Genomic DNA, 23,631 nt, shown 5'->3' on the forward strand with positions numbered 1-23,631 from the left:
ACGCGCCCTAACCTCTGGCGGGAAAGGGTATAGTGCCAATAATTTATTAGAAATTAGCACTTTTTTATCGGGGGAAACCCACGCTTTATCACACACCTCATTTAATTCATCCGACTCAGGAAAAGCTACTGGTAGTTTTTTTACTCCCCACATAATACCCTTCTTTGTGGTACTTGTAGTGTCAGAAATGTTCAATGCCTCCTTCATTGCCGTGATCATGTAACGTGTGGCCCTACTGGACATTACGTTTGTCTCCTCACCGTCGACACTGGACTCAGTATCTGTGTCTGGGTCTGTGTCAACCCACTGAGGTAACGGGCGTTTTATCGCCCCTGACGGTGTCTGAGACGCCTGGACAGGCACTAATTGATTTGTCGGCTGTCTCATGTCATCAACAGTTTTTTGTAAAGTGCTGACATTGTCACGTAGTTCTTTAAATACAACCATCCAGTCAGGTGTCGACTCCCTAGGGGGTGACATCACTAACACAGGCAATTGCTCTGCTTCCATATCATTTTCCTCCTCATACATGTCGACACAATCGTACCGACACCCAGCACACACACAGGGAATGCTCTGATAGAGGACAGGACCCCACTAGCCCTTTGGGGAGACAGAGGGAGAGTTTGCCAGCACACACCAGAGCGCTATATATATATATATATATATATATATATATATATATATATATATATATATATATATAGGGATAACCTTATATAAGTGTTACTCCCTTTTATAGCTGCTGTTTATAATTTAGCTGCCAATAGTGCCCCCCCTCTCTCGTTTTTACCCTGATTCTGTAGGGACTGCAGGGGAGAGTCAGGGAGCCGTCCTTCCAGCGGAACTGTGAGGGAAAATGGCGCTTGTGTGCTGAGGAGATAGGCTCCGCCCCTTCACGACGGCCTTATCTCCCGCTTTTTTCTGGAAAACTGGCAGGGGTTAAATACATCCATATAGCCCAGGAGCTATATGTGATGTATTTCTTTTGCCATCCTAAGGTATTTCAGTTTTTTATTGCGTCTCAGGGCGCTCCCCCCCAGCGCCCTGCACCCTCAGTGACCGGAGTGTGAAGTGTGCTGAGAGCAATGGCGCACAGCTGCAGTGCTGTGCGCTACCTTAGTTGAAGACAGGAACGTCTTCTGCCGCCGATTTCACCGGACCTCTTCGTTCTTCTGGCTCTGTAAGGGGGCCGGCGGCGCGGCTCCGGGACCCATCCAGGCTGAACCTGTGATCGTCCCTCTGGAGCTAATGTCCAGTAGCCTAAGAAGCCCAATCCACTCTGCACGCAGGTGAGTTCGCTTCTTCTCCCCTTAGTCCCACGATGCAGTGAGCCTGTTGCCAGCAGGACTCACTGAAAATAAAAAACCTAAAATAAACTTTTACTCTAAGCAGCTCAGGAGAGCCACCTAGCATGCACCCTTCTCGTTCGGGCACAAGAATCTAACTTAGGCTTGGAGGAGGGTCATAGGGGGAGGAGCCAGTGCACACCAGCTAGTTCAAGCTTTTACTTTTGTGCCCAGTCTCCTGCGGAGCCGCTATCCCCCATAGTCCTTACGGAGTCCCAGCATCCACTTAGGACGTTAGAGAAATAATATTCTATAAGTACTGGGAACCAGGGAGTGGCAGCACGTGGTAATTGGCGATTATGGCAGGGTATTAGGGGATTGTAGTATGGTGCAATTATTACAGTCTAGCTGTGGGTAACGGCTGGAGAATGTGGTAATTATAATGTCATAATATATTATTTTTCCATACTTCTATGGACAGAAAAGAGCCCTTAAAATGTTGAAAGGAATAATTTAATTCCTCCCCCCCAGTAAATAATTGATAACTTACTTATTAGGTGATGTAGTTTTGACAGTAGGCTAATAAAATTCTATTATTTTATAGACTATCCTCGATAAATGATAGCTAGAATCTGATTGGTTGCGATGGGCTCTACTTGTCCTCTTTAGAAGGTTTGAGAAATCTCCCCCTACATGTTGCTCGCTCACACAGATCAGTCTGGACAAGGAACACTTCAACTTTGTTAAACAGCTCATTTTTTTCCTGTTTAGAACAAAACTTTATAGCATAAAGAACAGAGAACAAACACTGCTGTGCTGCTCTTTGCTGCTTTTTTTTTTTTTTGTTCAACAACACTTTATTGGCACTGTTTAGGGTTTCTTTTCCGCAATGATCAGGCTCACACGCTCAGAGAAGAACAAGACGGATTGAGAGAAGAGTACCTGGGAAATGCGATCACTAATATTTATATAACCTTTTATTTTGAAGTTGGAGCCAGAGACATTTCTACCAACTCCACCCAAGTCCTCCTAGGGGGCCCTGATTGTTAATTCCACATCACCCAGAAATCTTTAGTCCCAATACTCACAGAGGTCACTGGTTAGCTGTTCTGCAGCTTAGGGAGCGTCACTAATAATTATTATTTGGAAAGAGACCAAACCATTTACACCCCTTTCAGACTGAACTAGCTGGTTGCACCAAGGGACCTGTACACCCGTATAAGACCCCTTTCAGATGGGTGGCCCTACCCGGCGTCATTGCTGGGTTGGTGACGTCACGGATGACGCTTCCTGGAGGCGCCACTTATGAGATGATCCTCAACCACTGCCTGTTCCTATATAGTGAATTGGTAACAGGTCGCATCAACCCGGCTCACCCGTTCACAATGCACAGTGACCTGGGGTGAAGCCGTATTCAACCCTGGTCGCTACCTAGGTTGAAATACCGGGTCGCTCGATCCGGCTTACTGGACCCTGTCAGACTGCACAGCAGCTCGGATTGCAGTACGCTCCTGTGCAATAACCCGAGTTATTCCTGGCGGTCTGAAAGGGGTATATTACTGGAGTGCCAAATGTGGCCTCGCCCTGCAGTAGACAAGGCAAAAAACTGCAGGCTCAAAACAAAAGTGTAGAAAAATCGTATTTAAAAGAAACTTTGCATTTTATGACATGTACTAAACAAAGTTCACTGGGAAAAGGCACTTTGTCGCCAGTAACACTGCTAATTTTCCCTCCCACCCCATAGCGGTACACAGGAAAATGAGTGGTCGGGCTACCGTATTCTACAGTGGCATACACAGCCGCACAGGTCCCAGAATTACACAGCCGCGTGGACTGAGCTCGTGTTACCCTGCCGTTATTTTCCAAACTAAAACATTCAGTAACGAAAAGTTATCCTACGCAAAGATCTGCCGATCAACCATTGATTCGTAATAACAGTCGCCCCCTAGAGGCAGAACATGGAACGGACTTCAGTAAAAGCAGGTAGGGAGAAAATGATTGGTGCAAGATTATATTACAATAACTGAAGTTTAAATATCAGGCACCTTTAAGAGTCAGATTAATAAACAGCTAAATAATTGTTGACGTCAGCTTGGCCAAACTGTAACTGGAAGACGGAACACAAGTACCCAGCCGCCTCCAGCCCAGTCTTTTAATGTGCGGGGTCAGTGAACGGTCAGGATCAGATGTCTTAATCCAGCAGAAATTACATTTCATTGCTTCACTGCAGTTAATAGTCTAAAGTAATCAACTGATGGGATCTGGCAGGATCTACTCTTTTATAAAGACTACATTTCATTATTGTCTATTGTATTTATATAATCATCTTTCTGGGCTTGTTACGTGTTAACTCACTTTTTCTCTTTTAGTCATAAGGGCCCCATACAGTACCGCCACATGTCCGTCTGACATGTCGCGTGCGATCACCCCCGGCAGCCTCCCAGGCTAAGATACACCGTATGCTGGCGAGACTCGGTAGCGCCGAGCATTTTTTTCTTTTTGCATGAGTGAGTGCTGTGTGACGCTGTTGTGCCGAGCGTCTTTTTTTTGCGATTTTTCCCCAGCAAAAAATGTGTCTTAGTTGCAAAATAATGCAATAGGACGCACAAGCAGACGTTGCTGATTAAAATGATATGCAGCATGTGTAATTGCAGCTGTATCTGCATCTGAAATGCCACGTTACTGTTTTCCATGAAAACACTGCAGCATTGCATTTTGTATGCACAGTCCCAGTCGCACACAGAATATAGGCATACTGCATATCATTTTAATCAGCAGGGTCTGCTCGCACATCCTTTTGCATCATTTTGAGTGAGACTAAGGAGTGTATTCAATAACTGTCGGAAGCTGCCGTCTTGTCAGACAGACGGCAGCTTCCGACTGATTTCGGTCGGAAGGGGTTCCAATCTATTCAAAAAATGCATAGTGGAATAGCCACCGATCCGCGTGCTTCTGTCAGAAATGGGGCCAAATCCGAGAGGTTTTGGCCCCCTTTCCGACAAACTCAATCCAACTTGAAAACAAGTCAGATTGAGGTGACGGAACGGGGAACGGTGCGGCGGACTACGGGGATGAGTGGTACCTTGCCTGGCCGTCCCCCGGCCAGGTACCTCTCTCCCTGCAGCGCCTCCCCAATCCACAGCAGACATCACTCTCCACTGCCGCAGACACTGGCAGCTCCCCCTGCCGCCGTCCAGCTCCCCCCACCGGCCGCCGCTGTCAGCACACCCGACAGTAGGATTTGGCCGACCACTGAATAGCCCTTGTCGGATCGATTCCGACAAATGCACGTCGGAATGGATCCGACAGTTATTGAATACACCCCTAAGACATTTTTGAGGGTGGGGGAACCCCGCACAAAGAGACACTCAATGCCGCCAAGTCACATGGCACTTACGCATTATGTGTAAAGCTATTTCTAGCGCATGGAGCAAAGATGTACGAGGGCACATCTGATAAGGGACTAGAACAGTAAATACGGACAATGAAACTTTGAAGTGTTAATACACTGGTGGGAGGGGTGACGCGGTGGAACACGGCAGCAAGGTAAGGGACAGAGATTGCTCATTGTGTACGGTCATGTCAACAGGGGACCCTACCAATGGGGGTCATTCCGACCTGATCGCACGCTATTTTCTGCAGCGCTGCAATCAGATAAAAACTCGGCAAAACTGCGCATGCACCGTAATGTTGCAGGCGCGTCTAACGGGTACAAAGCGGATCGGTGCTGGGCGATGGATTTAACGAAGAATCCATTTGCACAGCCGATCGCAAGAAAATTGACAGGAAGAGGGCGTTTATGGGTATCAACTGATCGTTTTCAGGGAGTAGTTGGAAAAAGGCAGGCGTGACCAAGTGTTCACAGAGCGGGTGTCTGACGTCAATTCCAGGACCAGACAGGTTGAAGTGAACGCAGCGGCTGAGTAAGCTCTGGGCTACTCAAACTGCACAAACTGTTTTTGTCCCGCTCGGCTGCACATGCGTTCGCACCCTTGCAAAGCAAAAATACACTACCCTATAGGCGGCGACTATCTGATCGCAGCGCTGCAAAAATAGCTAGTGAGCCATCAACTCGGAATGACCCCCATTAAACGGTTAATGGCCCCACACATTTAAGTAATGGGATGGGTAAAAGAACACTTTTAGATGATAGGTGGAGTCACAAGAATAGTATTCAGAAGATGTCTGTAAGATGATTTTTCAGTGTTTTTATACAAGTGTGTAAAAAGATGGGGAAAAAAACAAAACACATTTCATAGCTCCATCTATGGGGTCAATTCAATTCAGCGTAGATTGAATAGCACCGTGAAGGAGCTTCCTGTGCTATTCAATACAGCGCACTGTTGTGTCGGAGAATGCCAGGGTGTTTAGTCGCGAGAACTGGCATTCTCCGGCTTAAGTGCCCGGCACGATGGTGTTTCCGCCATGCAGATAACAGCATTGCGTCCGTACCATTGTTGGATTTCCGCTCTCACTCCCTGACGGGCGCAAAAAGAAATCCACTCTTAGGACATCACATCGAGCTGAATTGAATAACTCCGAGAACTCTCTTCCGCCACTATTCAATCCACGCTGAACTGAATTGACCCCAAAGACTTCAAAAACCCTTTTCCCATCAATACACGTACTTGTCCCATGTCATTTACCCCATTACTGTGCTTTATAGAGAAAATCACCTGAAAACTGACTCCTCATTATTGGCCAAACAATGGGGAGAGTTAAATTCCCAGCACGGTGATGTAACTCTCGGGTTAAGTGCCCAGAGCGACTCAGCGGACAGCATAGCTTCCACCAATGAAGTCCGGAGATTCCATTTACTGACACTAATTCCTGGTAATTAGTCGCTGTAAACAGGATTTCCTGATGTAAGTCGCTGGTGCAATGCCGTTATCGAACGTGGTAACTCTGCAACTAGCCCAGAGGCGCTAATTACGTCAGAGTTCTGCTCACACCCTCTGCGAACAGATACTGGTAGTCATGGGTTTACCGCGCGACCAACTGAATAGCTCCGGGCACTTCACCAGGGAGCTACATCGCCACACTGGAAATTGAATTCCCGCCTAAGCTATATAAACCCCTCAAAATGGGGTGGTTATTCACTGGGAGAGGTGTGGCCAAGGTTATTCATGGCGTCACGATATTTTTACTTACGCTTGCCCCCTGAACAGGGGACTACGCGCAACAAAACTGTGAACGTCTTCAGAAAATGCAATGCGACTTTGGAATTGAATTGCAAATAAAATTCACTTGACCCAACACATTTTTTGTGTTGGCAATGGATTTCTGCTCATGGATGTTGGAAGCTGTGATTGATGTACAGTGCCTCCTGAGGAAGGCCCTTGCTTTGGGCCGAAAGCGCTTGAGGAAATGCTTGTCACTATGCTGATCATGTAAAGTATACCATTAATAAATGAACAGTTGTTTATGAAAAAAGTCTGGAGAGTGCCCCCTCTGAATCTTTTCTATATATTTGGATACCTTGGTATTCGAGTGGACACCCCAGCGTTTACACAATCTGAAGATGTGAGTGCGACCGTCTGTTGGATGTGTGTATATATATATATATATATATATAATATATATATATATATATATATATATATATATATATATATTTTCTACAAGAGGACAATATATATGCTCTGTGGTACACACGTAAAGGAATCAGCCCCATTATAATGATGATATATTTGGGAGACATAAATTGAAGTGAAATCCGGTCATCGTTATAGACCGTTCCCACGCGTAGCTCGAACGCAATGCAAAATCAGTATCAGTGTAAGCATCAACTGCAGTTAATTAGCTCCGGCACTGACCGCCAGAGAGAACTCGGAGAAGGCCTTCATGATCTCCCCATGGAACAAGTACAAGCATCAATAGGACAACACACATTTGGAAATGGAGAAGAACTAATCCTATAACCTATGTCTATGGCAGGTAATAATGGGCCGCTGAGCATGCTGGGAGCTGTAGTCCCACAGCAGGTGTAGCGGGAACGCTGTCCGGCTACAATGGCTGTTGCAGGACTGGTCTGGCTTGTGTTTGGCTACGGGTTGGCAAAGCCACGCAGCAGATAACGGAGGTCCCGCATGATTGCCTGGTGTATAGACTGTGGTTTGACTCTGGAATTTTGGACTGGGGGGCAATGGGCTTTCTTCAGTGTCATGTGAAGACTGACGTTAACACGGGACACTCAGAAACGGGTCACAATATAGATATTTTTACATTGTGTGGTGAGGATAGTGCCGGCTATTCCCTGCTGTCATATGACCACATAATAAATGCTTCACACTGGGCTCTGCATTGAGTAAACATTCAAAACCCATATTAGAACGTACAGGGAAACCAATCATTGCTCCCTACTGTCATGTGACCCTGCTCCCTATGGTGAGTGTAGGCTGCAGGATAGAGATGATGCCTCCACTGGTGGGTACAGGGATGGCTGCTCCCTACTGTCATGTGACCCTGCTCCCTACTGTCATGTGCCCCTGCTCCCTATGGTGAGTGTAGGCTGCAGGATAGAGATGGTGCCTCCACTGGTGGGTACAGGGATGGCTGCTCCCTACTGTCATGTGACCCTGCTCCCTATGGTAAGGGAAAGGCTGCTCCCTACTGTCATGTGACCCTGCACCCTATGGTAAGGGAAAGGCTGATCCCTACTGTCATGTGACCCTGCTCCCTATGGTGAGTGTAGGCTGCAGGATAGAGATGATGCCTCCACTGGTGGGTACAGGGATGGCTGCTCCCTACTGTCATGTGACCCTGCTCCCTACTGTCATGTGCCCCTGCTCCCTATGGTGAGTGTAGGCTGCAGGATAGAGATGGTGCCTCCACTGGTGGGTACAGGGATGGCTGCTCCCTACTGTCATGTGACCCTGCTCCCTATGGTAAGGGAAAGGCTGCTCCCTACTGTCATGTGACCCTGCACCCTATGGTAAGGGAAAGGCTGATCCCTACTGTCATGTGACCCTGCTCCCTATGGTAAGGGAAAGGCTGATCCCTACTGTCATGTGACCCTCCTCACTATGGTAAGGGAAAGGCTGATCCCTACTGTCATGTGACCCTGCTCCCTATGGTGTGGGAAAGGTTGATCCCTACTATCATGTGACCCTGCTCCCTATGGTGAGGGAAAGGCGACCCTGCTCCCTATGGTGAGGGAAAGGCTGATCCCTACTGTCATGTGACCCTGCTCCCTATGGTGAGTGAAAGGCTGATCCCTACTGTCATGTGACCCTGCTCCCTATGGTGAGGGAAAGGCTAATCCCTACTGTCATGTGACCCTGCTCCCTATGGTGAGGGAAAGGCTGATCTCTACTGTCATGTGACCCTGCTCCCTATGGTGAGGAAAGGCTAATCCCTACTGTCATGTGACCCTGCTCCCTATGGTGAGGGAAAGGCTGATCCCTACTGTCAGATGACAACATAATGAATGGGTTACAGGACTGGTCTCTGAAGTGGGACAGCTGGGCAATAAGCTAGCACGCACAGGCAGGTATCCGCCGTGTCTCTGGGGTGGATGGAGTGTCAGCTCTTGGGTCTATCCCGCAGGGTGTGCGGTGGATGGGCGTGCCGGGGGTCGGGAGTCAGCACTTACCTCCCGCTTCCCCCCTCCCCCCGCGGCCCTCTCACTCTGGGGGGGGCCTTCTCTTCCCGTCACCGCCGCCCGGGGGAGAGAAACCGTCCGGCTACGCCTGAGATGGAGAGAGAGAGCAGGAGCCAGGCTCAACCAAACCCTCCGCCACCAGCTCCCAACGTCAATCAGCCGCACGCGTCTGCGATTGGCGCGTCACCCGCCTAAGCTCGCCTCTGACTGGCGGACGGAGCTGCCACTCAGCCAGGCGCCGGGCTCTCAGCCAGGGACAGCGCTCTCGTGCTGCCGGGTTCGGTTGCGGCGCAGCAGCGTAGGCCACACCCCTCGGACCGACGTAGACGCCTTCGATTGGTCGGTGGCTTTCTGCCTCCTTTTTTAGAGAAGACATAGGGGCGTGGCTTTGGCTGCTGACGTCACTGCGCACGACGAGCGCTGCCAAGATGGCGGCTGCCCGAGCGGCGTTACGCCTGTAACTGCCCATCTGCCGGCTGAGGTCGTTGTCGGTGCCAGGTGTCGACTGAGCCTGGAGTGTCGGGTGAGTCCTGGTGGGGTCTAATGTCTCATTGGTCCCAGTGTGCCTGATAACCCGCAGTCCCCATATTGTCACAGACCCTCACAACGCGCAGGAAGCCCCCCCCCTCAGAGTCCTGCTGCAGAGGAACTACAAGTTCCAGCAATCCCACGTCAGCTGCGCCACTCCTGTTACCACTGACAGGCCCAGGTGTGTCCCTATCCCTGTGTATTGGCCTATCCCTCCTGTTGGGGGCACATTGCAGCCTCATCCCATCCCATGGTCCTGTTCATAGGGGAGGGGGGAGTCCTCTCCATGCAGCTTCCCTGTCACAGTGTTGTCTGTGGTTATACTCAGTACAGCTGTAGTGTTGCGCTACAGCTGTACTGAGTGTTGTCTGTGGTTATACTCCGTACAGCTGTAGCGTTGCGCTGGCGTTGTGAGCGCCCTCCTCGTCTGTATGTAACCTGTATCATTATTCTGCCCCTCCCGCAGGTAAGTCCGCACGACAGCCATGAAGGAGAACAAGGAGAATTCCAGCCCCACTGTGGCGTCCGGCGCCCTGGACCACTCCAAGCCCTGCTGGTATTGGGACAAGAAGGATCTGGCCCATACCCCCTCTCAGCAGGAAGGCCTGGACCCGGCCACCGAAGCCAGATACCGCCGGGAAGGCGCCAGGTTCATATTCGATGTGGGAACACGACTGGGACTGTATCCTTTGTGAACTTAAAACTGAATATGCGCTATATACACACACGCACATATATAGATCTATATCTGTATAGCTCTAAAAGTTCAAAACAAACATAGGAAAACATGATGAGTTTTTGTATTCAGTACTTAATAAGTAAAAATACATGTACGCTAATTACAATGCATACAAGCGTATCACCAGGAAGCTGGTCCCAGGAATTACACCGCACGATCACCATTGGACTTCATCGGATGTCCCTCTCTTGCTCCACCTCTTAAGGTGGGTGCACATCTATAGAATCCTCGGCCTGTTCTCCCGGTATTGGTATTGGGTCCATTGTATAGATGTGTAGTGCAGGAGCGCTAGCCGATAAGCAGCTTATAACGCTCCTGCAACAGTCAGGACTGGGAGGTTGCGTCTTATGTGCAGCACAGCCGACCTCCCGATCCCCATAGAGGAGCCCCATAGAGTGTACGGGTTTCCGAAAGGTCAGCTGACAGCTGCTGCAAACACAGCCCTAAAGTGTCCCCATCGTCTGAGACACTGAACATTCTCCTTATGTGTAACATAAAACACACTAAGGGGTAAATTTACTAAGATGGGAGTTCTATCTAAGATGGGATGTTGCCCTTAGCAACCAGTCAGATTCCAGGTATTATCTTCTAGAAGGTGCTGGATAAATGAGAAGTAGATTCTGATTGGTTGCTATAGGCAACACCCCATCTTAAATAGAACTCCCATCTTAGTAAATTTACCCCTTGGAGCTGAACTGAATGTGATTGGTACATTTTCATTCTTAATATAGACTTTTCTTAACTTGCATCTCAGGCACTATGACACACTCGCCACTGGAATCATATACTTTCATAGATTCTACATGTTTCACTCCTTCAAACAGTTTGCTAGATATGTAAGTATCGTTGTACGTATTCATAAAGCTTTATGGATAAAAATACTTAAACGGGGTCGTCATTATTTTCTTGGTCCTCTTCCAGGTGACGGGCGCCTGCTGTCTCTTCCTAGCGGGTAAGGTTGAGGAAACGCCCAAGAAATGTAAAGATATTATAAAGACTGCCCGTAGCTTGCTGAATGATGTGCAGTTTGGCCAGTTTGGAGATGATCCTAAGGTAAAGAATCAGGATATGATGCAGACAAATAGTAGCATGACAGCTTGATCTATAGTTGTGACTTGATTTCCGTTAATACGATTAACAAAATACAGTCAGTGATATTTAAGCATTTATTTTTTCTCTTATACAAGTGCTGCACTCCAGGGGATAGTCTGTCTGTTGGTGGATGAATCGCAAATAGTAGTCCTAATTTATATAGCACCACCATATAAGGCAGGACAGTATAGGCCAGCGGTTCCCAAACTTTTTTGAATCACGGCGCCTTAGAGTATCAGAATTTTTTTCTTGGCACCACTAGGTCAAAAGTTTCTTATTGAGAAATTAAAAAAGAAATCTAAAATTAAGTAAATTGTTTATACGTCATCCTTGGCTTCAGTTGTGTGGTGAAGGACAAGATTTGCTCCTGCCTGTCCACATATAAATAATTTTAATTGGTTCTGGACCACCAATCCAAGGCACCCCTGCAAGTGTCCCGAGGCACCCCAGGGAGCCACGGCACACTGTTTGAGAACCACTGGTATAAGGAGTATTTATTCATTCCCATCAGTCCCTGTCCTATTGAAGATGTTGGAGTTTTTGTTTTCACTTTATTGCATCGACCCTTTTGCTGCAGAGTACAGGTGGGGCTCATCCTCCAGAGATACAGCAAGACTGCGGAGAATGAGCCCCACTCATCCTCTACAGCAAAGGCCAAAACAATAATAAAAACAAACCTATTTGTAACCCATCGGTCCTAATGTCCTCAGGTTTGCATTGGGAATGGACGTCACTTTAAATTAAATAAAAAAAAAAAATTAATAAAAGGGGGGGGGGGGGGAGGGGACTTAAAGTCCCACTTATTCCCCAACCCCACCACCTAGAAAGTTGGTGGTACCCTTGTTTGAAAGAGGGTGGTCTCTTCTTTCAAACAGTGAGCCTACATAAGTTTTTGATCACAAGGCTATAACGCCCTCCACTGCAAATAAATAATGCAGTCCAGGCATGAATAGAGAGAGGAGTCGCCACTTTCAAATGATGTAGCTCACTACTAGCTATTGTCTGGTGATCACAAACTAGTATTACCCTGCACTACTGATGTTGGAATGTGATGAGTAGGGCTGAGAAAACCAAAGCAGTGAAAGGGTGAAATTACTATAAATAAAAATTTACATTTCCTTTATATCTAGGAAGAGGTTATGGTTCTTGAACGGATTCTTCTTCAAACCATCAAATTTGACCTACAAGTGGAACACCCCTACCAGTTTCTACTGAGATACGCCAAACAGCTGAAAGGTAACCTAACCTCCAGCCTGGAAATTATCCCTGTATCACCCACCGCACGTTTGTTCTTATAAATGTCCCATTGTGTTTAGGAGATAAGAATAAAATACAGAAGTTGGTGCAGATGGCATGGACGTTTGTTAATGACAGGTAAAGCTGTTCTTCTCCTGTAGCCATCTGTAAATGTCTGTGCCCCCATCATTGCAGCTATATAACAGGCCTCTTATGTGTTGCCCTCCAGCCTGTGTACGACCCTGTCCCTACAGTGGGAGCCGGAGATTATAGCTGTGGCTGTTATGTATCTTGCCGGGCGCTTGTGCAAATTCGAGATTCAGGAATGGACTTCGAAACCCATGTACAGAAGATGGTGGGAGCAGTTTGTCCAGGATGTTCCTGTTGATGTCCTTGAAGGTATGGGATAGGTTTACATTAAACACCATTAACATTCTCCAACCCTCCAGTGTCTAGCCAGTAGCCCCCACTCATTGTTCAAGTGCTTTTACTATCTTGCATCGGTTCCTTCCTGTGGCATTATAGATGCCTGGTCACTAAGTGCAGCTATATGTTTTCAGACATTTGTCACCAGATCCTGGACCTGTACTCTCAAGGGAAACAGCAAATGCCTCACCATGGTGTCCAGCAGCCTTCTCCCCAAGTCCAGGCACAGATTGCCGCGGTGCAGCCTCAGTTGCCCTCACAAAACACTGATTCGCAGGCAGCTCCAGCCAAGGATGCGCAGCAGCCCGCGGTGCAGCAGCCTAAGAAACCATCCCCACAGTCCAGTCCCCCAAAGCAAGCCAAGAGACCCCTGGTATGTAGTGTGAATGTGTATTTACTGTGATGTTCACGGATAAATACAAAGTGAAACGTGAATCGATGTTTAAATCAATGTTGTAAATATGTCCCAATAGAATATTGGCTGGTGGTAGAATTTGTTACTGTGAATGTAGTGTACCAGGCAACTTGTACAGGCCCCTTCCCCAACCTGTTTGTTGTATAAATGTGTAAAAAGTAACGGTCTCTAATCCGGGCAGATGGGTCTGCGCATAAATGCAGACCCATCATTATGACTATGTGGCCACCCCATAGTGTAGAAGGGTGTACACGCCCACATTTACACAAGGTGTACCCTAAAGGCACAGACTACACCGCCTCCCCTTCTCACAATAGGCCCTTGATCATTTTCAGCCGCAGGTCTATGTGGCCTTTTAATACGGCCGTGCCACTAATTCAGAATCGCTACTCTCTATGGCTATTATAAATTTACTAGATTAATTCTTGACACAATCGGTGCACCCTAGTTTTCCATGACTGCTGATGTTGGCATATAAGTGTGAGTGAGCTACTAAATGGCACAAAAAAAATATATAAAAAAGTGTACGGGTGTTTTCAACAGTAACGTTTTCAGTACTAAACTTCTATAGATTCTTGTAAACTATAGTTCCAAGTGTAATGGTTGTAACTAATTCAAATAGTATTTGAATCACCCTTAAACAGAATCACTATTTAAAAAAATAAATACTGATTTAGATTGGGTACAGGTTAGGGCCACACCCACTTCACAGTAGCTTGCGGGAATCCATCAAAATAGGCACGATACCCCAGGTATTCATGTCTGTGAAGGTCAATTATAAATTCATTGTAGCTGCCTTTTGCTGTAAAGTCCATAGGTATTATAAGGGGGTATCCAATTATCCATGAAAAACATGGGTTTTCATGTTTTGTCCCCCATTTTTTTTTTTTTTTCAATCTGGAAAAAAAAATTATTTTTTAGTGCAAAAACTATAATATCTGCAAAAAGTTGCGGACCCATGGGTTTTCACAACCATGCTTGTGGAATATAGGCTTCTTTATAGTGGATAAGTGCTGGCATCGGGGCTAATTGAATAGGCCCAGGTAAGGTAATTTACTGCGGCTAATAGGATATCGCCCTAAGTGGTCTAGCTATTCACATTGCATGACAAAATCTATTTCATAGGGAATGGTTATTGTTTATGTCAAAGATGAGCTTTGTGCCTTAATCAGATTTTAATGGGCTTTTATATTTATTTATTTTCACACTTGGGTGAATGAGCGCAAACGTGTTTTCATATAAAATAAAAACGTTTGGATAGTTTCTTTCGTTTTTGTGCTAATTATTTTTTTCTTTCTGTTTGGCTGCAGCCTGTGTCACCCAAAGAGGAGGGAAAAGCGCTGGGTAAGTTTCCTCTTTATACCAGGCGAGCGCACCATTGGATGCTTTCCGTTGGTTACTAGCAGCGTGGTACACTCCTCATCATTACATAAGGGGAGCCTGAATGTGATTCCTCGCCCTACACACAGCGGATGCTGCTGTTCCCTGACCTGAGACGTCCTTCCTGAGAATACAGTTTATTTGACATCACTGATCTACTGCCATCATGGGTGTCTAGTAAATGGATAGGCTACATAAAAATGTTGGTTCATTCCACTAGGAACAGGTGACGTCACCCAGCTTACTGAAAAGAATGCGGGCGTCTCCTCAGATGGGTGCTTGAGAGAATCGCAGCCTCCTGCGTCTCCCAGTACAGTGTGCAGAAGAGATACCCAGCAACTTCTTTTCAATGTAGTGATATTGCTGGCTGGAGATTCTGGTTACAGTAATGAGCAGCAGCTCGTTAATATTTACTATTCCGTGGGTTGTCAAAGCCTCCGATCATCGCTTGCTTCCAGCAATAAGTTTAAAGTGACAATAAGAGTCTGTTTAAGGCAAGCCCTCACATTGCTGCTTAATCATTCAAAGCCGCTGATGAGCTTCATATTTTGCAAACTGAGACTTAGTAAATATACCCCCAAAAATGTAATTTAGGATGAGTCTGCCCCACAGTGCTATGGTGATCAGTCATAGATGTGTTATAAACTGCCGTGTGTTTATACTGCTGCTCTGCCGCTTAGTAACCAGCTCTCTGCAGCTTTTGCTCATTATTGGTGAAAACAATGTGAGCTGTGGTGTGGTCAGAATTAGTACAACATGTGACTACTACTAGCTGCCCTTTGAATAGGATCCACTTACACAATGTATGAACAGAAACTTAGATAAGAACTATTTATGGACCGCAATTGTACTAAAATGCACATAACAGAAGCAGCAACCAGGACAGAAGAGATAGATATATAATTTGCTCTGCACTATTACTTGTAATCACCTGCCTGTATAGATCTGCCAGAAGCACTCATTGCATGCCTTGTCTGTCTTTGCAGAACAACCGTCATCTAAAATGCCTAAGATTGAGCCTTCTCACCCACCGTTGCCTCCTGTACTTACCCCAACAGGTGAAATTTACCATTCTTCATCTTTGTAGTGATTTTCTAACCTATATTTATATGGTCTGTTCCTGCAGTATATAATTGCCTAGCTAGTTCTGCTGTATAGTAGTGCAACAAGGATCTGCTTTTGGGGTACATTTACTAAACTTCTACAATTGAAAAATGGTGTTGCCTATAGGAACCAATCGGATTCTGCCTATCGTTTTCTGGGATGCACTAGAGAAATGATAGAGAAGTGTTAGTAAATCTGCCTCTCGTCTATGGGAGGGTCTCTGCACTTTTTTTGGGGGGGAAGTGGGGGGGGGGGTGGACGAGGACAGTTTTGGTTTTGCTCAATATTAAACTATTTATAACTCCTGAATGTTTAGAGAGAAAACCGGTGACACCAGCTGGGTCAGGGGAAGGAGAGCCCATCAGTATTCCAGAACCCGCAGAGATGACAAAGATCCCCATCCCTCCACCGGCTCATCCTGCTGCAGTTCATCAGCCTCCACCTCTCCCACATCGGCCTCCTCCACCTCCTTCCAGTTACATTACAGGGATGTCTACCACCAACTCCTACATGTCAGGAGAGGGCTTCCAGAGTCTCCAGTCTATGATGAAGACCGAAGGTCCATCTTATGGAAATTTGCCCCCTGCCTATGGTCCTCCAACTCATATACCATACCACCCACACGTTTATCCACCTAATCCTCCACCGAATGTTCCTCCGCCGCCACCATCTACATTCCCGCCTCCTAACATTCCTCCTCCTTCTCCAGTGTACCCCCCTCCCCCTACTTACAATCCAAATTTCCCCCCACCTAGGCTTCCCCCTACTCACACAGTTCCGGGTCACCCACCTCCTGGAATTGGTCTTCCACCAACAACCTATCCCCCTCCTTCTGTCCCACCTGGAGGTCAGCCTCCGGTTCCTCCTCCTATTCCTCCACCTGGCATGCCACCCGTCGCAGGGCTTGGCCGTGCCGCCTGGATGAGATAGCGTGCCACCTCGCTTGTAGTGGATACCTGAACTCTAGAGGGATAATTCATCAGTACTGATTTAAGAGTATAAAGCACAGACTTCTGTTCTGCTTTCTAATACCGCAAACACCAAGTCAGTGACTGACCATTGCCGAATTTTGATGAAAGATATGGTGTTGAACGTCTAGTATTACTGCGTGCCTGGCTGGGATAATATTGATCTGCTGAAGGATTGACCGCTCTTCTCTTATCCCCACTTCTGTTATCAATGGAATGTCGGCATTTTCCTTTCCATACAGTAACCGCTTGATTTCCGATTAATATTTTAAGGGCCATATTGGCTGAGATAAAATGTAATTGTTCTTTTCATGTTGACTTAATCTAACGTCTTTTAGGTTACAGCAAGGATTAAAGCGCATTGCATTTGACTTCTAGTTTGAGGGATTTTTTGTTTGAGACGGGGGATTGACTAACAAAATTTTGAAACGTTTACAATGTTTGTAAATATTTTTAATGTAAAAAAAAGTCTTAATGTAATGGCCGTGCAAAGTCCGGGCTGTCGCCCACAGGGAATAAACAGGATATTTCTCACTGTTTTCTTGTGTCCGTGTTTCCCATCTGTAAGACGTATAATTCAGGGGGTGGAGTGAAAACTGCGGGACTCATCCCCGCGCCGCCTTTCCCTACGCTGTGACTGGCTCCCGGGTCGCATCAACCCGGGAAACCTGTTCACACTGCACCTGACCTGGGAATAACCCTTGTTTTTACTGGGTCAGGTGACCCGGGAATTCGGGACTGACCCTTTCACACCGCACAGCGACACGGGTTATTTGTGTGGCCTGAAAGGGGTATAAGTTTCCGCAGCTGGTGGGAGAACATTGTTTTGTTTAACAGAGTGAGATTACTGCAAGAGTGAAATCGGGGAAGTCACGGTGATCTACGCTGCCCTTCAGGTGCAGATTGTAAATGAGGTTCTAAGCCAGGGATGGGGAACCTTCGGCCCTCCAGCTGTTGTTGAACTACACATCCCAGCATGCCCTGCAACAGTTTTAGCATAGCCAAATAGCAAAACTGTAGCAAGGCATGCTGGTATGTGTAGTTCAATAACAGCTGGAGGGCCGAAGGTTCCCCATCCCTGTTCTAAGCCTACAACTGTGTCCTCATACATTGTGGCTCACGTCGTGCCAAATACACCACATTCGCGCATCTTTTTCTTAACATGGTGGTCTTATCTGCAGAATTAACACTAGAAGCTACAATACAACATTGCTGGCGTTCACTGACCAGCGAGGCTTGTAGCATTTGTACATCTGTGTGTGACGGAGTAGGAGGTGCTGTGTAATAGCCGCAACGTTTCCTCCTGCCGCGTTCCCTTATGCTTCGTCTTTGTCTTGTACGCATCTAAAACCAATTCCTGAGCAATAAACGTAGCAGGCCAGCGTCTGTATACACGGTGAGCAGCTTTTCACTGTGTCTGCGATCCGACTACAATGCAAAACTTACAGAAGAATCCGGAACGCTGCTCCCCTCTCAGCATCTCTGTCACGCAGGGCAGCGCAAAGCCGCTCCAGTATGAGGACACATCTGTATAGCAGGGCCCTCTTCCCTCATGTATTTGTACGTTTCTTACCTAACTTAGGGGGTAATTCAGACCTGATCGCAGCAGCAAATTTGTTAGCAGTTGGGCAAAACCATGTGCACTGCAGGTGGGGCAGATGTAACATGTGCAGAGAGAGTTAGATTTTGGTGGGTTATATTTTTTCTGTGCAGGGTAAATACTGGCTGCTTTATTTTTACACTGCAATTTAGATTTCAGTTTGAACACCCCCCCCCCCCCCCCCAATCTAACTCTCTGCACATGTTACATCTGCCCCACCTGCAGTGCACATGGTTTTGCCCAACTGCTAACAAATTTGCTGCTGTGATCAACTCTGAATTAGTCCCCTATTCAGGTTTGTTAGCAAACCAAAAAAGCAGGCTAAAGGGCAACATCATGTTGCGCTGCAGGTGGGGCAGATGTAACGTGCAGGGAGATCAGTTTTGGGTGTGGTGTGAAATCTAAATTGCAGTATAAAAATAAAAAGTAGCCAGTATTTACCATGTGCAGAAACAATATAACCCACCTAAATATCTCTGCACATGTTACATTTGTCCCACCTGCAGTGCAGCATGGTTTTGCTTATTAGCCCACTTTTTTGGTTTGCTAACAAACTTGAATAACTCCCGTAATCCTACATGGCTCCCAGCTGTATTACAGAGACACATGTTTCGTACAGTAGGTCCCATCAGATGCTGTGTATAGCAGACCTTGGCCCACAGATCTTTGTGGCAAAGTTGGGGTTTTAGTGATGTGGGGAAGTGTGAAGGGTCTTCTGGATCCAGGGGAATTCCATGATAAATGGGGGCATCTATGAGAAAGCAGGGGCACTGAGGAGCATGTGGAGGCATTTTGGGGTTAGTGCTGGGAGATCAGAGGTCATTATGAGGCTTAAGGACCACATGCGTTACTAAAGAATTAGAAGCTTAAGGAATGTGCATCAGTAGTCACTGACTGAGGAAGCCGCCGAGATACTTTAGAGGCGGAGAAACGCGTTTTCATCTGATACCAGGGATTTTAAAATACTCACCTTACCTCCTTTATATTGTGGAACTGGACTTGGATCTCCGGATATGGCTCATCAAAAAGGAATTAGCTACCAGGGCCGGGAGTAAGTAGACCAGTGATCCCTAAACCTACGGAGGACGGACGTGGTAATTTGTTCCTAAAAATAGCATGGCCATGTTTTAAATGCACGTTAATGACATTTTAAAATAAGCGTTGCTCACTTTATGTCCGCAGAGCACAGTATCTCATTAATGGATTGATAAACCACTGAGCAAAATTTTGCTATAACCAGCCTTTATTTGAACAGACTGCTAATTGCTAATCAATTAAGAACATTACAGTATTGTGGATAGAAAAGAAACCTCTTCAATTCCATCTAATGAAAGTTAATCTTTGAAAGAACTGTGGATACAAATAGTATCCTTTCCACACAGCTGAATGTAAATGTTTCTTTTACGAATGTGCTTGTCTGTTTTGTAATAGGTAACTCTGTTACAATTGCATTTCCTCCTTTCCAGCTTGCAGAGACTAAATAAATATAGATAAGTTACATAAAATCTAAAAGGGTCTCAGAAGACTGGGGGAAAAAAAAAAAAAATATATATATATATATATATATATATATATATATCTGTTTCAAAATATGCATTTGGGGAAAGGTGTGATATATAATATTTTTATCTGACTGGTATGTTCTGAATTTTATTAATAAAGAATTTTATACATTTATGCAGCTTGCCAGCGCTTTCTGATTTCGTCTGCCCTTTAGGGCTCTGTCTGTGGTTAGAGGGGGAAACCACAAGGCCAATTGGGGCTGACCCATGTGGTTTTACCAATTTGGCGGTTCCCGTCATAGGAATGAATGGAGCTGAGCATCTCTAGTCACTCCTATAGGCAAACAGTGATAGGCTGAGGCCTGGATGATCAAAGCCAATCAGGAAGCTGTTGCTATGGAAGCGGCTCCTGATTGGCTGGCGGATCCCTTTAGTGACTTTAGTCACATGGGGGACGGCATATGTGTAGTAGAAGTGTATGTGTAAATATACACTTTTACTAGTCCGATCGGGATTGTTACATAGTTGTTGAGGTTGAAAAAAGACAAATGTCCATCGGGGTGGTCTTCAGTTTGCCGACTCTCAGGGTCCCGGCGCACAGTATACTGGTGCCGGAATCCCGACACCTGGCATACCGACACCTTTTCTCCCTCTTGGGGGTCCACGACCCCCCTGGAGGGAGAACAGATAGCGTGGTGCACATAGAGCCCCACCGAGCCCTCAGCATGGCGAGAACCCAAAGAGGCTCATTTGCACTTGCCACGCTGTCGGTATGCTGGCAGTCGGGATTCCGGTGCCGGTATGCTATGCACCGGGACCCCGACAACCGGTATACCATTCTACACCCATCCATCGAGTTCAACCTGTATATATAATTTATTTATATTCATTAAATGCTGTATCCTTGGATTTTTTTTCCGCTAGGAATTTTTCTAATCCATTTTTAAACTTATTGATTGAGTCCACCATTACTACCTTCTCTGGCAGAGAATTCCAAATCCTTACTGTTCTTACTGTGAAGAACCCTTTTCTCTGTTGTGTATGGAATTTTTTTTCTTCTAACCTCAGGGGGTGTCCTCGTGTCCTATGTGGTGTTTTTTTGATAAACAAATCGTTTGATAAATCCTTGTATTGTCCCTTAATGTATTTAAAAATAATAATGTCTTCTCTCAGCCGCCTCTTTTTCAGTGCAAACAAATCTAACCTTTTAAGTCTTTCCTCATAATCCAGTGCCTCTAACCCCTTAACCAGTTTGGTGGCTCGCCTCTGAACATTTTTCGAGTTCCAAGATATCTTTTTTATAGTGAGGTGCCCAGAACTGTATACAATATTCCAGGTGTGGCCGCACCAATGATTTATACTGTGGCAGGATTACACTCTCATCCCTGGGGGTAAATTTACTAAGATGGGAGTTCTATTTTAGATGGGATGTTGCCCATAGCAACCAATCAGATTCTACTTCTCATTTATCTAGCACCTTTTAGAAGATAATACCTGGAATCTGATTGGTTGCTATGGGCAACATCCCATCTTAAATGGAACTCCCATCTTAGTAAATTTACTCCCTTGTCTCCATTCCACCTTTTATGCATGCTAACACCTTATGAGCTTTTGTTGCTGTATTTTGACATTGCGTACTGCTACTAAGTTTATTGTCGATGAGCACCACCAAATCTTTTTCCACTACTGCTATCCCTACATTTTCCCCATTTAGTTTATAGGCTGCCTGATTGTTCATAGTCCCAAAGTGCATAACTGTACATTTGTCTGTATTGAACCTCATTCTCCATTTATCCGCCCAGAACCCTAAAGTCTAGATAAGTAATTCTGTAGAGACTCAACATCCTTGTCTGAATTAATTACATAGCTTAGTATCATCTGCGAAAATTGACACTGTGCTTTCCAGATCCACTCCTAGGTCATTAATGAATATGTTAAACAGTAATGGTCTGAGTACTGAACCCTGCGGTATTCCACTGAGCACTGAGGCCCATTCAGGGTACAGACCATGAATCCCCACTCGCTGTTCCCTATTGAACAGCCAATTACTCACACAAGAACAAATAGTGTCTCCTACCCCAAGCTCCCTTAATTTGAGAATCAGTCTCTTATGTGGAACTTTAGCGAAGTCCAGAAAGATCACATCCACTGCTTTACCCTGATCAATATTATCGCTCACTTTCTCGTAGAAGCTTAATAAGTTAGTTTGACATGACCTGTAATTCACAAAACCATGCTGATTCCTAATAATAACCTTGGAGGTATCCAAGTACTCGAGTATGCTGTCCCTTAACATACCCTCTAGTAATTTTCCCACTATAGATGTCAAACTTACCAGTCTATAGTTACCTGGGTGAGTTTTAATACCCTTTTTAAATATTGGGACTACCTCTGCTATACGCTAGTCCTTTGGTATCATTCCTGATCTAATTGACTCTCTGAAAATCAAATATAGGGGTTTCAATATCTCTACATTAAGTTCCATAAGAACCCTGGGGTGGAGTCTATCTGGCCCAGGAGATCCATTTATCTTAATTTTACTTAGTCTCTCCCGGAATACTTCCTCGTTTAACCAAGTACCTAGCAACAGGTCAATATTGTAGCTTATGTTATGCTCTACTTTCATCAACCTGTCCTCATTCGTTAATACTGATGGAAAGAATTTATTAGATAAATCCACTTTTTCCCTATCATCATTAATCAAGATATCCAACTCGCCCTTTAAAGGCCCAATAGGCAATATTCTCCCTTTTTAACCTTTTACTGTTTATTTACTTAAAGAACTTTTGGGGGTTTGTTATACTGTCCTTTGCTATTTGTTTTCCGTTTTCTATTTTAGATGCTCTGATTTATTTTTTGCATTTTTTTGTTACATTCCTTGTAGAACTGGAATGATTCCACCGTTCCGTCAGACTTAAATGCTTTGAAAGCACGCCTTTTTTTATCCATTTGTTCCTTGACCCTCTTATTAAGCCACATCAATTTGACTTTACTACTCCTGTTTTTGTTGACTTTGGGAATATACAAATGAATGTACTTATTGAGTGCAGTTGTAAAAACATTCCACATTTCAAAGTATTCTTACCATGAATTACAATTTCCCAATCGATGTCCATCATTGCTTGTTTCAGCAATATGAAATTAGCTTTCTTAAAGTTAAAAGTCTTAGTTAGACCCTTATATTGTTGTTTTTGGAAGCTGATATCGAATGTGATCAAATTGTGATCGCTATTTCCTAGGGTCTTCCCTACTTTAGTATTTGATATTATTTCCTCATTATTAGTTAGTACTAGGTCCAGTATAGCCCTATGCCTAGTTGGTTCCTCAATTACCTGGGACAAGTAGTGATCTTTTAGCATGGTTAAGAACCTATTACCCCTAGTTGTATTTACTGTTTCGGTGTTCCAGTTTATGTCTGGGTAATTAAAGCCCCCAACAATAATGACGTCCCCTGCAGCTGTTTCGATTTGCTGCAAGAGTAGTAATTTCGTCAGACACACTAATATCTGGCGGTTTATAGAATGTCCATATTAAAAGTTTTTTTGTATCTTTACCCCCCACTCTTTACCCTCATTGTTCCGCTTTTTTTTTTTTTTTAACCCCCTGGATGCCTATTTGGAACGAAGAGGACCAATCAACACTGGATTAGGTGAGTATAGGATTTTCTTTTCCAGGTACCCTATGGATTCTGTGTGGACAAGGGGACCAAGGGGCTTGGTGGGAATGTGCAAGTATATTTTATTAAAGTT

The 23,631-nt window shown here is 45.4% G+C and overlaps 2 protein-coding genes across 2 annotated transcripts in view; one reads left to right on the forward strand and one right to left on the reverse strand.

Moving 5' to 3' along the window:
• The window catches only part of SETD3 (SET domain containing 3, actin N3(tau)-histidine methyltransferase), a 107,289-nt gene extending 98,093 nt beyond the window's left edge, over positions 1 to 9,196 (reverse strand). Inside the window, exon 1 of the mRNA XM_063948464.1 lies at positions 8,884 to 9,196. The gene's annotated coding sequence lies outside the window, so the exon portion shown is untranslated. The remainder of the gene's footprint in view (positions 1 to 8,883) is intronic.
• Positions 9,197 to 9,265: 69 nt separating this feature from the next.
• On the forward strand, positions 9,266 to 17,319 carry CCNK (cyclin K). The gene is made up of 11 exons (XM_063948465.1): positions 9,266 to 9,415; positions 9,887 to 10,102; positions 10,914 to 10,995; positions 11,081 to 11,212; positions 12,382 to 12,487; positions 12,568 to 12,625; positions 12,717 to 12,886; positions 13,048 to 13,286; positions 14,639 to 14,672; positions 15,695 to 15,766; positions 16,129 to 17,319. Exons 2-11 carry the CDS (start codon positions 9,906 to 9,908, stop codon positions 16,740 to 16,742), a joined length of 1,704 nt encoding a protein of 567 aa, XP_063804535.1. The 5' UTR covers positions 9,266 to 9,415; positions 9,887 to 9,905; the 3' UTR covers positions 16,743 to 17,319.
• The last annotated feature ends 6,312 nt before the right edge of the window (positions 17,320 to 23,631 follow it).

This window comes from Pseudophryne corroboree, chromosome 12, assembly GCF_028390025.1.
Source record: "Pseudophryne corroboree isolate aPseCor3 chromosome 12, aPseCor3.hap2, whole genome shotgun sequence".
In the NCBI taxonomy this organism is placed as follows: Eukaryota; Metazoa; Chordata; class Amphibia; order Anura; family Myobatrachidae; genus Pseudophryne; species Pseudophryne corroboree.

Excerpts from the sequence above, each read along its gene's own strand:
- CCNK (XM_063948465.1), top strand. The coding sequence starts at position 9,906 with ATGAAGGAGAACAAGGAGAATTCCAGCCCCACTGTGGCGTCCGGCGCC. Across the intron at positions 10,996-11,080 it reads TCAAACAGTTTGCTAGATAT|GTGACGGGCGCCTGCTGTCT; the intron begins GTAAGTATCGTT and ends GTCCTCTTCCAG. Across the intron at positions 13,287-14,638 it reads AGCAAGCCAAGAGACCCCTG|CCTGTGTCACCCAAAGAGGA; the intron begins GTATGTAGTGTG and ends GTTTGGCTGCAG.